Source organism: Triticum urartu, chromosome 1A (genome assembly GCF_056163025.1).
Source record: "Triticum urartu cultivar PI428250 chromosome 1A, HENAU_Tu73, whole genome shotgun sequence".
NCBI lineage: Eukaryota > Viridiplantae > Streptophyta > Magnoliopsida > Poales > Poaceae > Triticum > Triticum urartu.
Window position 1 is genome coordinate 446,912,671 of NC_141873.1, and position 19,648 is coordinate 446,932,318.

Below are 19,648 nucleotides of genomic sequence, written 5' to 3' on the forward strand. Positions count from 1 at the left end.
AAGTAATAAGAAGCAAAACTTATGATCTCCATGATTGATGTGCCCGGTAGCCACCTTCTTTACACTTGTCGTAATTCATGACGACGTTTGAAATGGTGTACAATCGATGGAGTAGCGACTTCACGTTGCGACGGATCACATCCAAGTTGTAGGGCGCGTAGTGCTAATACTCGTGAAACCAAGAATGCACGTGTTATGCTCATGAAACCAAGAATGCGCGTGTTATCAAAATATTGTGCCCTTTTGCTTCATGCCTACAAACCATGCACTTGTTCCCAACGACGCGTCGCATAACAATGCATCACCCCTACCAAGTACCCTGTCATCACGCTTGCTTCATGTTAAACAAGAAAGCAAAAAAAAATCTCAATGGCATTTGGCCGCAAAATAAAATCTCAATGGCATTTGGCCGAACACTTGTAGGGCGTGGTGTTCGCCATGGACGGCTGCAATGGTTGCAGAGTACAAGGCACCTGGATGAAGCACCAGAGGTCTGGCAAGAACTCAGCGGCGGCCAAAGTGGTGGCGATGTGTTGATGGGTGCAGATGGAAGGTATAAAGCGGAGGGAAAGAGAGGTTCTGGGTGGGCCGAGTATGTCGGTGTCCGAACTCCTTCAAACCTCCCACGAGTTTGTTTTCGGTTTGGGGGATTTTGGACGTCCAGACTACACCCCAGACTGCACGATCCGTACACGGTCACTTTAGAGAACCACGTTGGAGTTGCACTAAGGAGTAAGGGGACAAATAACACGCACAAACGAAACGATGCGACAATTATTGGTACAAAACGTTCATACGATCACTGATTGTTGGCAGTTTAACAACACTCAGGCACATAAACTCACAATAGAACACCTATACATATGGTTGTACTTTGGCCTCATCTCTGGATGATGGCAAAAACTCACTACCATGTCTTCCAAGTTATGTAGATAGCAATTCAAAAGACTTGATAAATGTTGGACATATGCCTGGGTTGGCACAAGGTCCTGGTGGTTCAGACAGGACCCATCAGTTGTCATTCTGCCTGAGCATCTGTAGGATGGTCAGGAACAGGTTGAGGATGTCGAGGTAAAGCTCAACAGACGCCCAGATGTACTCATCGTAAGTGTGGCGCTTTATCAAGTTCTCAGTGTCGTAGACGATGAAGCCTGAGAAGACTAGAGCTCCAAACCCACCGATCACAGCATTCGATGCAGGTCCAAATGGGAAGAAGATCTGCAACACAGCAATTTGCGGCACAAGGGTTACAACTAGTGGAATGTTCAACCGGAATGCTTCTATGCGAGTCAGTTAAACGATATTTTCCAAAGTTCATCATGCATGTTACCTGGGTAAAGCTTATCACGACCAGGATGGTGAGAGCAGAAAACAGAAATGGTCCAAGGTAACTAAATTCCTTGCCCTTCTTTGCGGCCCAGAATGTGTATGCAGTCAGAGAGACAACCACAGCTGAGGTCAGTACCAATGCTTGAAGCACAATAGTTCCTGCAACATACAAGTGAGCCTTTAATAAAACTAGTCTAAAGCAAGAAGACAATGAAAACAATTATATGAAAGAAACAAACCTTCAGTGTTTGCACAAGCCACACCAATGCTGAAGCTCAAGCACAGAGTGAACAAACCCAAGATAGCAAGATTGTGAGGGTGTCTGTGCTGATAGATGTACAATGGGATCATCACTGCAACAAATATCACAAAATTAGCTAAGGGAAACAATATCTTCTGATACAAAATAACAATGGACTGTCATCTGATCAGCATTCTCTCAGAACTCAAAAGATGGTCCAGGGGAAGGGGTCTGGGAGTGCTTCAGTGTGATGGATTGATGCTGCTGGAAATACTAACACGGGCAGAATTTCTATTCTCTTGCACTCTATGTTCTGAGACTTCAGACTCCTGCCAAATTATTTCTCCATATCCTACTGGACTAAATATTAATCATTAGGACTTTAACATATTTGTGTCTAATTTGATGGTGTAAGTATGATTTTACCAAGATCAGTTTGCTCAAATAAGAAAATTTCAGAACAAAGAAACGTTCGCAATTTATATGCACCTACGGAGATAACGCCAAAAGTGCTATACTGCTATGGCTGAAAGTGGTTTAGTAACTTCAAAATGTAATATTTGTGGGCAATATGAACTAGAGAGAAAACACACAACTGATCAATTTGTTATACATGTATCATAGATTGTTTTCACATAGGACATTGATAAGGATTTAGTCACTACTAGCTTCAACTTTCTAATGATGAAAGGAACTAAACAGCCAAACAATATGAGACCAAAACATCATTACCTGCATCATAACCTACACGTACAGACAGAAACGGAGCTATATCAGGAAAATTAGTACTTATTACAGTTCCTCAAATACAATACTACCTCTACTTGCAACCATGCACACTAACTATCGACACAAACTACTACTCCCTTAGTTCAACCTTCGTTCAAAACTGCGACACTTATTTTGGATCGGAGGGAGTAGTAAACTAAAACTTTCTCGGCTTTGCTATTTCTCAGGTACCTGAAAATTTCTCTGGCGTCAGTCACCTACTTCCTTCCTCCCTTCTGGCACGGGGAGGTTGAGGGGAGGGCGGGGCGGCGAGGCGGTGCGCAGTAGCGCCCGCCAGCCGCGGGTGCTGGAGGCTGGCGGTTAGGGCGGGGCAGGCCGGCGGCATCGCGAGGAAGAAGAGAGGGAGGTAGAAGATGAACAGTGCGCGGCCGATCTGTTTTTGTTCGTTGGATGAAGATCTACTGGCTCTGGTTGAAAGTAACTGATGGACTTTCATTTTCAGGTACCTGACTTATAGTCGGTCCCAAACTTTCTAGTCTCTCTCACTTCCAACATGGCCAACACTATCAGAATGGTCATCAAGTATCAAGTCCCCCACCTCACTTTCATTTGAGTCAAAGTGTAAACACTATCCCATCCATGTTTTGTGCTATCGATTAGGTTGTTGGGGAAGCCAATTATTTTATCAAGGAAACGAATTGAACAAAAAACTCTGGTCGCTATGAAGGCCTTTACCACACCTCAAGGCATGCTAAACTGATACCAGGGCCTACTAAACCTTGACATTTGATGTATATTCATATAGTGGCTACCTTGAGTGGTGGCAACCATCAAGGCGTCTATTTAGGGTGTGTTTGGTTGCTGGAACGACGTGGAACGTCACGGGTCCGACCCATTCCCGAGCATCGTTCTCGTGTTCAGTAGGGAGATGGAATGGTCACCGCCTCGTTCCTAGGAACCGAATATTCGGCCCAGATGCGGAACCAGGTGATACCTCCAAAACGAGCGGACGACGCGGAACCAGCTCTCTTCTCGCACCCCCAGCCCTATCGCCTGTCCTCACTGCGCCGCCTCCTCCTCGTCTCTCTCTCTCCCTCGATCTGCGCCGCCCCGCCCCGCCTTCCCCTGATTCTTCCCCTTGCCGCGGCTGACTCCTCCCCTCTCGATCTGTAGCACACAAGGGAAGCAGGCCGTCCTTTCTCTCGATCTGGAGCTGTGTGGCGGTAGTTTTGCAGAAGGGTTGCAGCAGGGCGGCGGTGTAGGCGTGATTCCGGCGAGCTAACAACGGCGGTAGAGGCTCCTCTCCTCAAGGTGCGACATCTCTTCCTTACCCCTTGTATGTGCTCTGTGCTGTTCAAAGTAGTGCAGCCGCTGTTACACTTTGCAGTCATGGAGATTGCCCAGCCGAGAGAGATGCAGAGATGGACTCATGGTTGTCTTTTGATTCATTTTTTTTCTCTATACTGTTCAAACGAAGGGGATCTTTTCCTAATTTCTACTGAAATACATGCTGTCCAGTTTATCTTTGCAATATATGTTGATGTGTTAAATCCCTACTTCCCTAGTACAAGTCATTGGTAGCCATATTCTTGATAGTGTTTACTCCTCTCTACGTCTTCAGATTTTGTTGCTGCAACCTCTACAATCTACCTCATACATTGGTCAAGCGTGCTGCTGCTGCTGCTCCAAGGCAGGATGCCACACTCAAGCCAAATGCACAAATTATCCCAAAGAAGGCAGCATACATTTGTTCAGATCAAATTGTGTTCTGCGTAATATCATATATGTATCATGCTTGTCAATATATAGTGTTATGTTGTTTTTTAAAGTACAATAGAAATGCTGCCGAAATTTTGAATTTTTGTTATTCCGTTTTTCATCCATGCTTCCAAACCAAACACAGGAATGGGACCATTCCATTCTACTTTTTTGCTCATACCAAACACAGGAATGGAACTGACCCGTTCCTTTGGAATGGAACCATTCCATTCCATGACAGTTGGTTCTTCAACCAAACACACCCTTAGAACCCTGTCCTGCCGGCTACGCTCCAAACTCTACTCCACATTAAGTTGTCTGAAGAAACTCTGATGTCTTCAGGTCCTATATCATGGAGGCAAACCACAGGTGCATATAACCCTTCATATAGGCCCGTTGCACACAACTACAGTCAATATATATATATATATATATATATATATATATATATATATATATATATATATATATATATATATATATATATATATATATATATATCATGTTATTAAGGGCATGGTAACAGCTTCAGCATTATTCCTATTGCATGTATATCACCATGGATTCGTTGCTTACTGATTATGAACGGCTTCATCTTAATTCACAATTCGATTTGGAAAGAAGAAAAACACATATAATGTAACTTAAATTTGTAACCAAAATCCACTGAATCAAACTATTGCAGCTTGAACTAGCTAGATCCACGACCTACGCTGTTGATTCGAACAGCTGGGCGTCCTACGACCAACGGGTCAAGCAAACTGCTAATTGAGGCGAGGTCAACGAATACCTAGGCGTCGTCAGATTCATCACAGAATAAACGCGCCACGACAAGGTCAAGGATGGCGCCAGATGGGGGAGAAAACTAGAGCACTTACGGATGAAGGGGAGGACGGCGAGCACGAGCGCGAGGACGGGCGAGTTGGAGAGCGTGGCGTTGAGGGTGGGGTGGAAGACGGTGATGGCGGAGACGACGGTGGTGAGGACCAGCTGCGCGCAGAGGATGCCGTAGACCTTGCGGATGAAGCCCCAGCGGAGGGCGTTCTCCCCGCGCGAGATCCCCGGGTAGAGCGTCTCCCCGTTCCCCGCCTCCAGGTCGATCGACGACGCCTCCACCTTCTCCTTCATCTCCGGCGCCCGGCGGTAGCCCGACGGTGCCAGCGGCTGCATCTCCGTCGCCGACGCCATCTCTCTCACCGACGCTGTCGGTGGTGGGGAATTGGGGATTTTCGGTTGGGACGCGGTCTGTTCGATGTGCGACGAATTGGGGATATATAGATTTTTCTTTCTTTTTGTCCTTCGGGGAGAAATGACGCTGTGTATATCTATCCGCTCCTGCTACGGGTACTCGTGGGTGGTGCCGAACCTTTTCCTGGCCTCTGAGAGGTGGGGCCAATTTGGCATGTTGTTTCTGGAAACTTGTTTGGACCTAGATGCGTTTTGTGTGTGTGTGTGTGTGTTGGTAGGCTAAAAAATTCTATACATGCCGATTCCAATCATTTCCCCTTCCTTTTTTTTAAAGATCAAAGACCATATATTAAGTAGCACATACCCTCACAAAAACAACATTAAACAAATTTAAAGTGCATTCAAATCCTTGAGCTTGAGAGTGTGAAATCTTCTTCTTTCTGCATAAGCTTGCTGTTGCCTTTGGGTCCCCATTTCAATGGAGCAAACTTGTTTAAACTTAGAAGCTTGTAAAAGCAGCAGTCGGAAAGTCATCGATTTGGATCAGAAGATGCCGGTGGCCATGATATGCGTAACAATTCGTTGTTTTAGAGAAAATACGACGGGGAGAGGTTGTAGAACGCCCTGGTTCCAAACACTGTTAAACATTAAGTCTGAACCTAACAGGTAAGCGTAGCATTTAGGGAGGGTTGCTGAGAGTTGACGCAGGCCTGCCGCTGAAGAGGTCGAGCGTGGACTTCCTGGGGTCAAATCGCAAGCTCTCGCCAAGTTTGACCCTTATTAAGCGGGGCGGTTTTGCGTGCTACCGTTTGGCCGCGCGCCACCAATCCGGCTGAACGCGCCACATGGTTAAATTGCCCAGCATCATACACATGAGATTGGTGGATATACCACAAGTAATTCCATAAACTTGTGAAACGGCAAAATTGTTGCATAGCAAGCATATGATGTGTAAACACCTAGAATAAATATCAAATAACGCATGACAGTAAAGATACCTCATAAATCGTTGGTGTTCTCAATTGTATGGTGATGCATATTCATTCATGTCATCATTAGCATAAGGTATGTAAACTGAAAATTCTGACCCTCCATACCAGACATTGTATGCAGGTATCGACCCTATATCCTCCTACAAATAGGGCTCAAGAGTCTGACAAAATTCTCCTAAACTACACATTAGAGTGCAACTATGCCAAATCATCATCAGTTTACTTGTGACAAGATCGCTGCCTTGGACAGCGGAGGGTGAAGAATCAAACAGTGATGGAAAAAAAGAATGCAAGATCCTATGCCTGCTTCTTGTCTAGGTTTGCAACCGCTTGTTTCTGGCGCTTCTCCCACGCTGGCATCTTGCCTGGGAATGTCCATCGCAAAAACCGCTCCCATCCATAGCAGCCGCAAAACATAAGCATAGCCCAGAGCAGCAGTTTGCCCCTCATTCCTTCAGGCAAGGGCTCTAGCTTCATGTAGTCGTTCAGGTCCCTGAACATATCCGATGTGATCACCGTGAAGAAAACAACAGCTGAATAGAGAGCATACTTGAATGGCTTGTTCTCCGATATGCTCTGGTTGAACGGGTGGCCCATGTAGTTCACAGCAAAGGTTGCCACCTGGATCATCATGTTCACCATGTATGAAACTGTGTTGACCAGGTTTGGATGGAACTCTGAATCAGGCTCGATGCATTCCTCTGGCATATACTTGGATGCTAAGTTGACAGCTGACATCAAGAAGAACAAGTGCATTGCAAACTGGCCGAGAATGGACAGGAAGACGTATGCACAGAAGATGTTAGGATGGGGGCGCTCTGCCGACAGTGCTTGAAGTGGGCGAGCATGGGAAATGAAGAGGAAGAATGCTGCAGTGAAGACACCACTGATTGTAGCTTGAACATCACCCAGTTTCACACCATCCAAGTACATTACACTGAGAACGTATGCTGTTGCAAGGCAGTTGAGTCCAAGAATCTTGAACATTTGGAGTGTAGTGACTAGGGTGCTTCGCCCCTGGCGGATGATATCAAGCGTGGGGGCAACAGAGGCATGCTTTGCTGTGAAAGGTGAGGCCATGGATGCATCCCCAAGCTTTACAATCGGTGCTGAGCGGCCATCACTTTCATCATTCATTTCATCTAACATCTTCTGCAGCTTTTCGCGCTGTTTCTCAGCAGCAGTCAAGGGGCGGCTGCTGGGTGCTTTAGCGGAACTGCTAGCTGGTGGAACCAATTGTGATGATGACTCGTTAGCAGGTTTCGGTTTTTTCAGCTTCCCTGATTTGCTTTCAAGTTTGGATGACTGAGATTTCGAGCCAGCTTTCTGCACCGGTTCAGCATTTAGCAGAGCTATGCCAACATGTGCCTGAAAATTAAGAATTTCACATCAATACATTGTCATAAGGTGTATAACATATATATCCTATCTTCCATTGGTAACACTCAAGAACAGAAACAATAGCTAACAAAACAGTAGATAGGACTGCCCAGGTCAAGAAATTTATCAAGTAACCTTTGAGTGTCCTACAGCGAAGGCCGCAGAACAACTATATTCAGAATAAGGTTGCAGAACAACTATATTTCAGATTATTGGCAAAGCGGAACCAAATGCCAGGCTAATATAGGTCCAGCCTGCATAAAAAAATACATGGACATGCATTTGTGGCTCAAACTGGCTAGATATGTTCAATATGCTATGCTTCTCATATACCCCACTAACTAAAACAAGTGCAAGAAGTTCGGTTCAATTTTACAAGCTTATCAGACAATAAAAGTATTACCAAGACGCTAATTTACAACTAATACTTGGTTCTCCAACCATTGCACAGTGGACTCCTTGTATAACGTCTTCCAACCAACTTTGTGGGCATGATGTGCCCATAAGCTGCTCCATAGGAGCTTACTACCCTAGGTCTGAGTTCTCTCCACTGCGGGATGGCAGGCAAACTGGTGAAGTGAATGGCTGTAGCCATAATAATAGGTGGCTGGATTGCATCTTTGCATAAATGTACGAACACCAGAGATGACCACAACAAAAACAGAGCATGAGCTAAGGCCTACTCATTCTTGGAAGTGCAGGCAAAAGATCTAGAAGGCAAAGGACACAATAATCCAGAGTTATTGTGCTTTTCTCTTCTATGTCTGCGGCCTTCTTCTCTGATTTCATTCTTGTATGCAGTTGGGTGATGGGGCGATCAAAATCGATTTCCAGATCTCTAATCTGTAGCTTCTTGCTCATAATTTTTATTTTTATTAACTTCGGCTAACCGAGACAACCAAAACAAACAATTTCAGTGTTTCAGATTAGGTGATTCCTTTCTATGTGATTCATTTGGCTTCCATATTGTAGAGGCCAAAACAGATTTTTAGCAAATAATCTGAATTAACCGAAGGAGTAACTGTTTCTGTGGAATGAGCACATGTAAATGAAAGACAAAGTTGTAGTAAGAAATATCAGACCAAAGTTGCCAGACAAGTTCAAGATCAAGTCAATCATTAGCATGAGTTCCATATTCGGCTTCCTTTCTAAGAATCATAGAGAATATATACATAAGGACAATGTTGTAAGAAGAATATCACATCAAAATCGCCATACATGTTTGAGATCAAGTCAATCCCTGGCATGAGTGCATGACTAACAACCGTTTGTGTCATTGTGTGTGTAATGAGCATAATCATAACATTGAATAATTATGAGAAAAAAGAGCGGATTAAACCAGGATATGAGCCAGGTACAGACCTGTTTCAGTGCACCAACATCATTGGTTCCATCTCCACACATCAGTGTCATCCTCCCAACAGTCTTAAATGTTGTCAGTACAAGTTCTTTCTGTTCAGGAGCAACGCGCGCAAAAACCTGAAACAACGACGCTTATAATGTAAATCAGGGCCTTCATAGTTTGAGAAGGTATGCAATCTGTTCTCACTTACCTTCACATGAGGAATGACTTGGACAACAGCATCGGTCCTTTGTAGCATTTCAAAGCAGTCCCCACTAATGCAAAGATCATGTGATTCTGATAATTCTTTAACCTCCTCAGCTCTACAAAACAATAATGCAAGATATTAGAAATGTCACCAAACAAGATATATGTTTACATAGTTCGCGCGATAGCATAGATGAGGGAGTATTCGGAGTCCCTCCGCTCCAGACTCGGCTCGCGGAGCTGCAGGCTAAAATAGTGGAGCTGGAAAATAGGTGCTCCGCAGATCCTGTAATTCCGCGGAGCTGGTGGATAGCCGAACAGGCCCGAAGTCATAGTTACATAGTTCCATTTACATATGCAGTGGGGGGAGGAGAGGTTTGGAATGCTAATAGGAAATCCAGCAGATCTTCCTTTTCCATTTTTCTAGCAAATAAAAAAAATTGTCTCCTAACACCAATGCGTAAACATCTCTTTCTTTTTCAATGGAAAAAAGAATAGACATGATAACCCTGAATAGCAAGAATCTTTGCCAGGGTACCAACTTAAAAATTATAGAAAAGCTTAGTACAAACACTAAGCACTCATCATAGCAGAACCCATTGCATATAAATTGTTACCTGTATGGAACTCTATCAGTTTCATCGGGAGAAACCCACTCAAATCCACTAGTCTTCATCCGTGTTAAAATTAGAACCGGCTTCGAACAGATATTCACTTGGCTAGCAACATGACAAGCAGTCAAAGCTTGGTCCCCAGTGATCATAACCTAATACATCAGGGAGGTGATGAGCACTTTAATCAAACAAAACAGAAAAGTTCCATTGTAATTATTCACAGGTTATTGCTACTGATAAATCAATAGGTACCAAAGCTTTGGTCATATTACTGGTGTAAAAACACTTCGCCCAGGAAATGTATAAGGAAGCATGAAGATGCTTAGTTGACACTACAGAATGACAAGTAACTTTAAGAACGGGATATACCAAGTCATGGGAAGATTGTTCCAGTTCAAGCAAGACAGCGGCAGAATCACTCCTTATAGGACAGTTGAAGACCTGGTTGCAAAAATGACCCAACAAAACCATTTAAAAATCTTCAAATAAGTCATTGGAACATAATTTCACTATTTTAGGGTTAGTTACCGCAAAACCAGCAAAAATTAAGTCACTCTCCACTTGATCCCTTTCCAGACTTCTAGCTTCACTAACCTGTTATTCAAATACCAGGAGGTCAAACGACTCATACCAGATAAACTTCTAGTACAAATTCAAACAAAAAGATATCAACTAAGAATAAAATGCAACTACTTGCGAATGCCCAGGCCTAATATTACTTACACTGAAGGAAAACAACTTGCAACTATGTTCTTCTAAAAATGTTAGTAACATAAAAGTTACGAATTGCTAATACAGTAATATCTCACTGGCTTCCAAGTAAATATGCATATAAAGCATCACAGTTCACAACTATCTAAGCAATGAATGATTTTCTGATAACTGCTGATCGCAACGCCATGGACAAAGTAACACTACCAATATCTACGGTGCGGACCTACGATCATCAAAACAAGGGAACATCACTATCCCACAACACCTGGAGACTTGCTACTTCACCCTTCTACGAAACAGTACTAGTAGCTTAATTTGCTAACATGCTGTGCATCAGTTAAACACATGGGTATATATTGAAATGGATACTGATTTATTCCCCACTAGTGTTTTTTGCGTTTCAATGTTAACACAACGCTAACCACCATACTTTAAACTAGTTTGTCAGCACCAATTCATATGATTCCAGTGTCTAGTGCTAATGGCAGAGAATTTTCACCGCAAGCTACATGCATGCAGGATACCACTGGATCATCTGCGAAATTAAACTCAAAACGAAAATTGACTGATAGTTGGAACTCACATGGTTCCTACACAACAAATAAAGAAAGGTTGAAAAGAAAGTGTTGCTCCTTGATCTTTACTTAAAATGCTATGCTATCTAATGGCTTGGGAAATTTAGACAAACAGTAGTACTAAAAGAAAAATGAAGGAACCATTATACTTCAATGGGAACTTACAGGCATCTCCGGAAGCAGTTTGTACGCAAGAGACAAGACCCGGGAGCCCTGACGCGTGTATTTTTTGTATGTTTCCACATATGCAGCAGGTAGATCAACTAACCTCTCCTGAATGGTCTCGGGTGCACCCTGGAAACCACAAAAAAAAGGCGATATTCTTAACAGTTAACTGGAAAAGGTCAAACAAAACAAAAGATGGAACGAGTTAAAGTTATGAGGATCGCGACCAGAAAAACAGCTTAGACAGGCCTGCTCTGATGGGCCACAAATTATTCAAAAGGAACATAGCCAAAGACTATTCTCTGAACTAGGTAACTCAGGAGTTACAATCATTCAACTTTTTGTTTGTAGCTCAATTTCAGTTCTCAACACACTCAATATATAGAACTAAAAAAACAAAAGGATGGATTGAACCATTGACTCATCTCGTTGTAATACTTTTGGTGGGATAAAATATAATAATTTAAACCAATGGATGGTCTCTTTGTGGCCACTCAACTGGCTAAGTTATCTTTATTTTACGTAACTAAATAAGAATTGGGGAAAAAGAAAACAACAAGGCATAAATAGATTACTTATATGGTGGATCCCGCTTCGTTTTCCATCTAAAACATAAGGATTGCAAAGATGGCAAACCACCAATGGCCAAACACATCCACAAGGAACCCAAGCCCAAACCCTCTGGAGATCATTTTTTATTTCCTTTGCTCTAAAAGTAATTTAGAGATGTCCATGAACAAGAGGACACTAATTTCTTCATGCCAAAATCATGAAACAAGGCCTAAAGAAGCAGTTTCTGAACAATCCCAAGTGTCTAAGAACCGGATCGATAATTTCATTTAGACTGTGGTAACCTTACCTTTATGAAAGCATAAAATTTCTCCTGGATACGGACAATAACAGACATTCTCTTCAAGTGAGAAGCAAAGTGATATCTGTGTACAATCTGTACAGGTTGGCCACCAGGCCTGCAACGAAGACTAGTCAGCTAAAATCTTTTAATATCCAAGTAAAATATAAAATAACTCCTCATGATATTACTGGACTGAGTTCAGAAAAGGGAAAGGATAGTCATTGTTGGCAGCATGTTATTATAAGTCTATAATCAGAGGCAAGATAGTTAAGAACTCAAGATGGGGTGTACCACACCTTTACCACATATACAATAAGAAATTTCTCGCTGGTGTTAACCAAGGTATCAAAAAAGTATTAGTCAATCAAAGATCCAACTGATTCTATGTTTGCATTGCAAAATACAATAGTGATTCATGAATAATAATTTTCCCATAAAGTAGTAATACTCCCCTGTTCTACTATAACTGTCCTCAGCTCACCATGCAATGCCAATGCATGCCCCCACCAATATTCAGACTAAAAACCTACTAACCTTTTTTTAAAGCATGTAAGCAAGGGTGAGTGGAATCACAGCAATCACTAAACTTGATTTCTTCAGCGGGGAGATAATTTGAAACAGATTCTCCCAGGGCGGGGGACAATTACAGTGACATGAAGGGAGTAGGACTCAAGACTAGTTGAATTACAAACAGGGAAACTTCAATAATTTCAATTTGTTTGATGGAATAAAAGAACGCCTATCATCTTCATAAAAAAATCGAAGCCCTAATAGGCCCTTGATACCATGTTATGGGGGCAGCAGACTTGGTCTATTGCCAAGGCTCTAGGGCCATATATACACAAGTAGAGGACACAAACTAGGAATCCAGAAATACAAAAAAGGAACTACAAGAAACCTAGTACAATATATGTATATATATATATATGTTCTTATGTCAAATTTTACGTAGTGAATCAATACGAATGTAACTATTTGAATTCGAAACGTAATTTAATTATGAAATGATCGTAAGATTACCTCGGGTGAAGAATAACTTATTCTGCACCCTGGGTGATGAATAGTAATGTATATGTAGGGTCGCGCTATTCGTCACCCTAGGTGAGGAATAATTATTCTTCACCCCTCTCTATTTTACCATCAATGCACCGTAATTTTACGTTCCGTAAGTTTTGTCTTATTTCCGACGCAAAAAGGGACAGTAAGAAAATATATAATCGCCGTAAAAAATATTTTATGTTATGTAAAATTACAAACGTAAAAACATAGTCTAAAATACACATAAACTGTAAATTTTCTTGTCTTATGACCTATATTTTTATTTTTCTTATGTCAAATTTTACGTAGTGAATCAATACGAATGTAACTATTTGAATTCGAAACGTAATTTAATTATGAAATGATCGTAAGATTACCTCGGGTGAAGAATAACTTATTCTGCACCCTGGGTGATGAATAGTAATGTATATGTATATATATATATATATAACAACTTAATCAAGTGTGCAATTGCTGACATAATTATATATGCGCAACAAGAGATGATAGCTTACCTCCTAGACATGGCTTTCTCATCAGAGGTGTAGATCCAGTCTATGCCTTTTATTGCAGCTTTTTCAAGGGGGTCGCCAACCTTTAACAAAATGGAATATACCATTTAGAAAGGCATGTAAACTTCTTTGATTATGCTTCATGTAGACAGCTATTGGTGCTTATCACACAACACATACCAGTTTGTTGTCCACAAATACCAATGCATGGCAGCTGGATAGCACTTCTTGAATGCGGAGAGGCAACTTATTTGCGTCAGATATTAATTCTGCGTCGCTTTCCAAAGTAACAACTCCTTGGAACTCCTGAAATACGGGGTTCATTTGTTAACAAACCTCCAACCAAATGTTTTTTTATTGACAAGAACATAGTTCACCATATCATCCGATGTCAATGTTCCAGTCTTATCGAAGCAGCATATGTCAACCTGGTAGGAGAGAACTTGTAAGAGCTTGTACAGAAAGAAGAAAGAGGAGCACAACATGGTTCTCTTCCTCACCTTCCCAGCAAATGGTATTCTGAATGGTTCCGTGCAGAAAATGCCACGCCGTACTAAAGCAATTAAAGATGTATTGACTGCTATGGACAGCTCCATTGGCAGTTCAGGAGGAATCACAGAAGTCAGAATCAGTGAACAACTTAAAAAAAGTTTATATCTGCTTCTTGTGGGATCCTCCAGTCCCTATATATGAATACACAGACACTTCAACGATAAAACAAAGTACATAATTTAAAAAGATAGTATGCAACTGAAAGATCAATGGATTTATCGATGGTGTAGCTATCTGATATTACCTTCATAAGCACATAGCCTGATGCAATTATCGCAAAGAATAGCAAAAATAGTATAAACAACCCACTTTCCTTGCTATTTGCAGTAACCTGTCACACAGATCAAATGTTAGCTTTAAATTTGCATACTCAGAAGTCAGATTTATTTTTCATTCAGGAAAGGAAGTTACCCTCTCAGTTGAGAATAAGATAGTTCTCATCAATTTTCCCTGGCTAGTCTCAAATCCAGTTCTCAATACAAAAGCTATGCAACCACCATCAGGTGCCCGAAGATTTACAGACTGTATAGAAGAAAAGGAGTCAACGATACTATAAAGCTATCAAGGATAGCTCTTGTTAGCATAACAGATATATGATACATCTACCTTATCTGGCGTGTGTTGCAGTATCTTCGTGCCACCAAATAGGATATGATTCTTATCTCTCTTTATCGATAACATTTCGTCAGGGCCACGGCCAGCAACTGAGACCTATATAGGAGAAGATGATCATTCAGAACTAGAGCAAGATGAACAAAATACTAGGGGTAGTAATAAAGCATGTCTCAGAAAAGGAAAAACGGTACTTAGATGCTATAGTTGGATTAACACAATATACTTAATCTGTCTTGGAAGCATACTTTTCTGACAAGAATCGTTTGGGCAGGTAAATTTCGGTAGAAAAATGGAAAAGAAGCAGTTTTGTTCTGCTTAACCACATATTGGCTCTTTCTTTCTTTTTTGAGAATAATACCAGCTCATTCAGTTAGAGGTGATGTTTGAACCCCATCATTTATGTTACAGCCACATTGTCTCCTCAAATGGTGGGCTGGAAACCCTTCTTATATTACCTATATCATTGCTACTTTGTACCTTGCTCACACGCATAACTGCATAAGGTATTTGTTAAGTAAACCAATTTCCATATTTTAATATTACATGCAGACCGTTATTTTATATCTAATATATGCATGTTTGGTGTACAATTAGAAATGTAAGTATATTTCAAAGGAGTGTGCATGCAGCTTTCTAAAAAGGAATATTTGTTGAAGGTCTGAATGGCACATCAGAACAGGAATGTTTCACTCCAAATTAGGAATGAAAACAACTTGCAGAATGGAACTAGCGAGTATGATTCCATCTTATAAAAACAAGTACGATTGGAAGTCCTAATTACCCCAAACAAAAGGAAGTCATATAATTAGCACGATCAGAAGAGGGGGGGTGGGCGATAGAAGAAAACCTTCCACTGTGGAGTAGACTCTCCTGTAAGAATAGCTTCATTTACTATGGCAGATCCAGCCAGTAATAGCATATCTGCTGGTACAGATCTATCTTCACCACTAGGCGAGCGGCCTATTGACACAATATCTCCAGGTAGTAGTTCTGTGCCTGAGATTTTAACCCATCTGAATAAATAGATGCACTATTAGGATGTGATATATACTTGAACAGTGTAAGCACTAATTCAAATGAATAAGGCATACTTTCCACAGCGGTAAGTCAACACAATCTGATTATCAACTTTCACACGCCTAAGCTCAGTCAATGTCTTCAATCTATTCTTTGCCATAGTAGACTCAAATAGGAAGAGCATGAAAAGTGTAAACAAACTGTAGTACCAATACTCATCCAGGCACCAAAGGCCAACACAGAAAACCTGTAGAGTAAGAGCTCACTGTTAGAAAAAGAAAAAGACATATAAGCAAAATGCAGGTCAAGTGAGAAATAGACTAACCTGGAAAACGAAAAATGGCTCCATGCATTGCTCCTTCATTAATTTCTGAAATGTGGGCTGTGGATACTCAAATCTAGAGGAAACAATTTACAGGCATTAGCCACTATAGCTAAACAGGTGTATGAAAAAAGCTTAAGCATGCAAAGCTAGATGTTCGATTCAATACACTGTAGCAAAAATACTGATATACAGAAAATTCTCCTTGATCACATTAAAGTGCATCAAGCATCAACCTCCATTGCCAATATTTGAACTTTCCTAGACAGATAGTCTATGTTTACTTTACAGTAGGTTCTCCTAGAAAATGCCACTACAGACACATGTTTTGCACCCATTCAATATTCATAATTCGTTCCAGAACAGCAACATATTTCTTATTTAAGTGATTTTACGATATTTTGCATGCATGAGAATAGAATCCTATATAATAACTAAGTAGGTGATTCCCACTAACCTACTTTTCTCAACATGCAAACATGACACCTTAACATGAAACCATTCATGGGAAAGGTCCAACTCAGCATGCAACCATGCATGGGAAAAGGTCCAAGTCAACATGCAACCATACATGGAAAAAGTCTCAAGTCATTTCCATTTTATTATACTATATACTTATATTCAAAAAATATTTTACAACTATATACAATAATCAAATACAGTAAATCATATGTATTCTCTGTTTCAATTCTCATATTATTAACCCAAATATTCATGGTCCATACAGTAAAATCTCATCAAAATATGTTACAACCAATCCCAGCAGCAGTGTGGGGCATCATATATTTGCACATTTGTGGTGAACATATTTATGAATGCTCCAAATTCCTTCAGCTACTATTTATAGTTTTGGCTCTATTTCGCTAATGGTTTATGCATTGTAATGTACAAGAGGCTGCTATGACTGCATGTCAGCATGTGTGATAAGAAGGCACGTAGCACATCAACAAGATCTCTCTACTTTCTTGCCAATATAATCTCTTTTTTCATACCATGTACATTTTACATAAGTCGATTTGGGAGTTCCCTATCGAATTGCACATTTTTCAGGGCACTATTTCGCTACAATGTAGCAACTCTAGAAATAAAGAACAAAAGAAAACCAAGCGGAAGCTACAGTTCATGATTGTGCCATCTATATCAACAACTATGATAAGTGATCAATTTACAGTCCTCTACCTCAACTACTGAAAGAGTGTACAAACAGGGAGCAAAACAGCAGCTTACATGTTTCTCCCCCACTTGTCCATAGCAGTGTTAATCTTGGCCTCTGTTCCATACCCGGTGCCCTTGATATAATGCCCAAATAAGTCCTTTGTCGGGTAACGGAGCTTGAAAAAGTTGTCTTTCTCTGCCGAATAAAAGAATCTCTGCTTCCGGAAATCAAAGTAGATCTCCTCCGTCTCACCTGAAGTCGACGATGAGGCAACCTGAACAGACACCCAAACCACACTCAGTGACCAAACATCGAAAACACTACCAGTTCACAGCAAAACCAGAACTAACTCACAGTTTTCTGTATATGCAGAGGCACAATTTCTTTTGACCCCAGGAACTTCGCTGGGATTACTTTGCACGCGTTCGCCGCATGGATATCCTTAACCTGCAACGTAAGCAAGTGTAAGATGTTTAACCCAATATAGACTGCGCACCAGACAGATGTGGATAATGTTGATTATGTGGGGGGCGAGAGGTGGTGTCTTGCCTTGGAGTGCCCGACGAAGGCCCGGAAGTCGACGGACCAAGCGGTGAAGAGGAACGCAAGGACGTGGGAGGCGGAGAGCACGCCGAGGATGACGAGGGCGTCGGTGAAGTCGAGCGCCGGGACGGCGAGCAGCAGCCAGAGCGCGTAGAGCGCGAGGAAGGGCCAGAAGTCGAGGCGCGCCGTCCAGTGGCGCCGCCGCAGCAGGTCCACGCCCTCCACCGACTTGCCGTTCACCTCGAACCGCGCCATGCCGGCGCCACGACCGCCCGGATCGGAGGGGAGACCTGCGGGGTCGCCGGGGGTTTGCTCAGATCGGGTCTCGATGCGAGTCGGAGAAGTGGGCGGCGGGCGGGAGTTTGGAGGGGTTTACCAGCTCGGTTTCGACGGGATCGGATCGGCGGCGGGGTGCGGCGGTGGCCGTGCGGGCGGCCGACGTGCGAGGGTTTTTCCGCCGCCGCTGCTGCTGCGGTGCTTGTGCTCTGTTGTCTCGTCCTCCAGCCCTCGGAGGGCCGCTTGCTAGCAGTTTTACGGTGGGGAATCTCACGGGGTCACGGCGATCTGAATTCTCACGAGTGACTTTTTCTTTCTGCCACGTTTCCATGCTACTTACTCCATAAAGAGAGGCAATCAGGCAAAGCTAAAGCTAAAGATGTCTGATTTCGTGTTTTAATGGACTGTACTTAGCAAAAGACAAAGTTTATACATGAAAATCAAAACCATGTATAAAATCCAGTGTTAAGTGTAAGATGGCATTTTGTAAGCGGTGTCAATTTTTTGAATATAATCCGTTTGAAATATGGTTGAGGGCGCAAAATTATTTGTTCCTTCGCAAATCTGTGTGACATTCTTTTTACGCGGTTTCGTTGAAGAGCAAGAATTAGTCATCAAAAATCTATCACCGACATACAAAGTATACTTCGATCGCATGCGATATTCTTTATGAAATATTTGGCCTGGTGGGATGTGACCACAAAAATTATGAATGTGTTATGCACTCATGATATACTTTTTTTAGATGAAGAAGGTTCGAGAAAGAGCTCAGTTTTGAATTAAACAAATTTTATGAATGTGCTACTCGTATTATACTCTCTTCGTTCCTAAATATTTGTTTTCCTAGAGATTTTAACAAGTGACTACATACAGAGCAAAATGAGTGAATCTATACTCTAAAATATGTCTATATACATCCGTATATGGTAGTTCATTTGAAATCTCTAAAAGGACAAATATTTAGAAACGGTTGGAGTACTTTTTAGATGAAAAAGGCAACTCGGGGTTTTCACCTGGGAGGTAGAGGGGAAGGGGGAAGTAGACCTGGCGGGCGCGCTCCAGAAAGGTGAGCGGCGCCCGCAGGCATCGCCTAGGTCGAAGCCGGCAAGGCTGACTTGGGATTTTTCTCGTCTTGCATTCCTGTCACCAGTACCCACCCAACGAAGAACCGACCCTCCCCCCCCCCCACACACACACGGAGCAAGCCAGATCTTGGAGGACTCGCCAAATAAGCAACAGGGGGGAGGCGGCCAGATCTGAAGCTGAAGCTGCGCCTTGGCCGGCATCAACTGAAGGTCTCGCCGTCCATACGCCCGGAAAAGTGGAATATCTATGTCATGTGATCACTGGAGAGGGACTTTCCACATACCCCGAAAAGATCTCTGTCATTGCTGAATGGAAAACACCCAGCACCATCACCCATCTAAGAAGTTTCTTGGGTCTAACTGGCTACTACAGACGTTTCACAAATGGATTATGGCATCATTTTGTAGGCCTCTCCATGTTTTGTTGAAAAAAGGGCAATTCAAG

General features: G+C 42.1%; 2 protein-coding genes across 2 annotated transcripts; both read right to left on the reverse strand.

Annotated features, from left to right (window-relative positions):
- Positions 1 to 756: 756 nt before the first annotated feature.
- LOC125517491 (Bax inhibitor-1 family protein) lies at positions 757 to 5,327 on the reverse strand. Its single transcript, XM_048682700.2, has 4 exons — positions 4,936 to 5,327; positions 1,569 to 1,682; positions 1,331 to 1,488; positions 757 to 1,218 (listed from the first exon to the last, which is right to left on the reverse strand). The coding sequence occupies exons 1-4, from the start codon at positions 5,243 to 5,245 to the stop codon at positions 1,012 to 1,014; spliced, it is 789 nt and encodes a 262-aa protein (XP_048538657.1). The 5' UTR covers positions 5,246 to 5,327; the 3' UTR covers positions 757 to 1,011.
- A 901-nt stretch (positions 5,328 to 6,228) lies between these two features.
- PDR2 (phosphate deficiency response 2) lies at positions 6,229 to 18,411 on the reverse strand. The gene is made up of 22 exons (XM_048682654.2): positions 18,219 to 18,411; positions 17,849 to 18,132; positions 17,654 to 17,746; positions 17,371 to 17,573; positions 16,147 to 16,219; positions 15,896 to 16,068; positions 15,652 to 15,817; positions 14,796 to 14,900; positions 14,601 to 14,711; positions 14,434 to 14,520; positions 14,138 to 14,320; positions 14,015 to 14,065; positions 13,818 to 13,943; positions 13,641 to 13,720; positions 12,094 to 12,202; positions 11,235 to 11,363; positions 10,309 to 10,374; positions 10,150 to 10,221; positions 9,784 to 9,932; positions 9,171 to 9,282; positions 8,980 to 9,096; positions 6,229 to 7,605 (listed from the first exon to the last, which is right to left on the reverse strand). The coding sequence occupies exons 2-22, from the start codon at positions 18,095 to 18,097 to the stop codon at positions 6,535 to 6,537; spliced, it is 3,525 nt and encodes a 1,174-aa protein (XP_048538611.2). The 5' UTR covers positions 18,098 to 18,132; positions 18,219 to 18,411; the 3' UTR covers positions 6,229 to 6,534.
- Between the last annotated feature and the right edge of the window lie 1,237 nt (positions 18,412 to 19,648).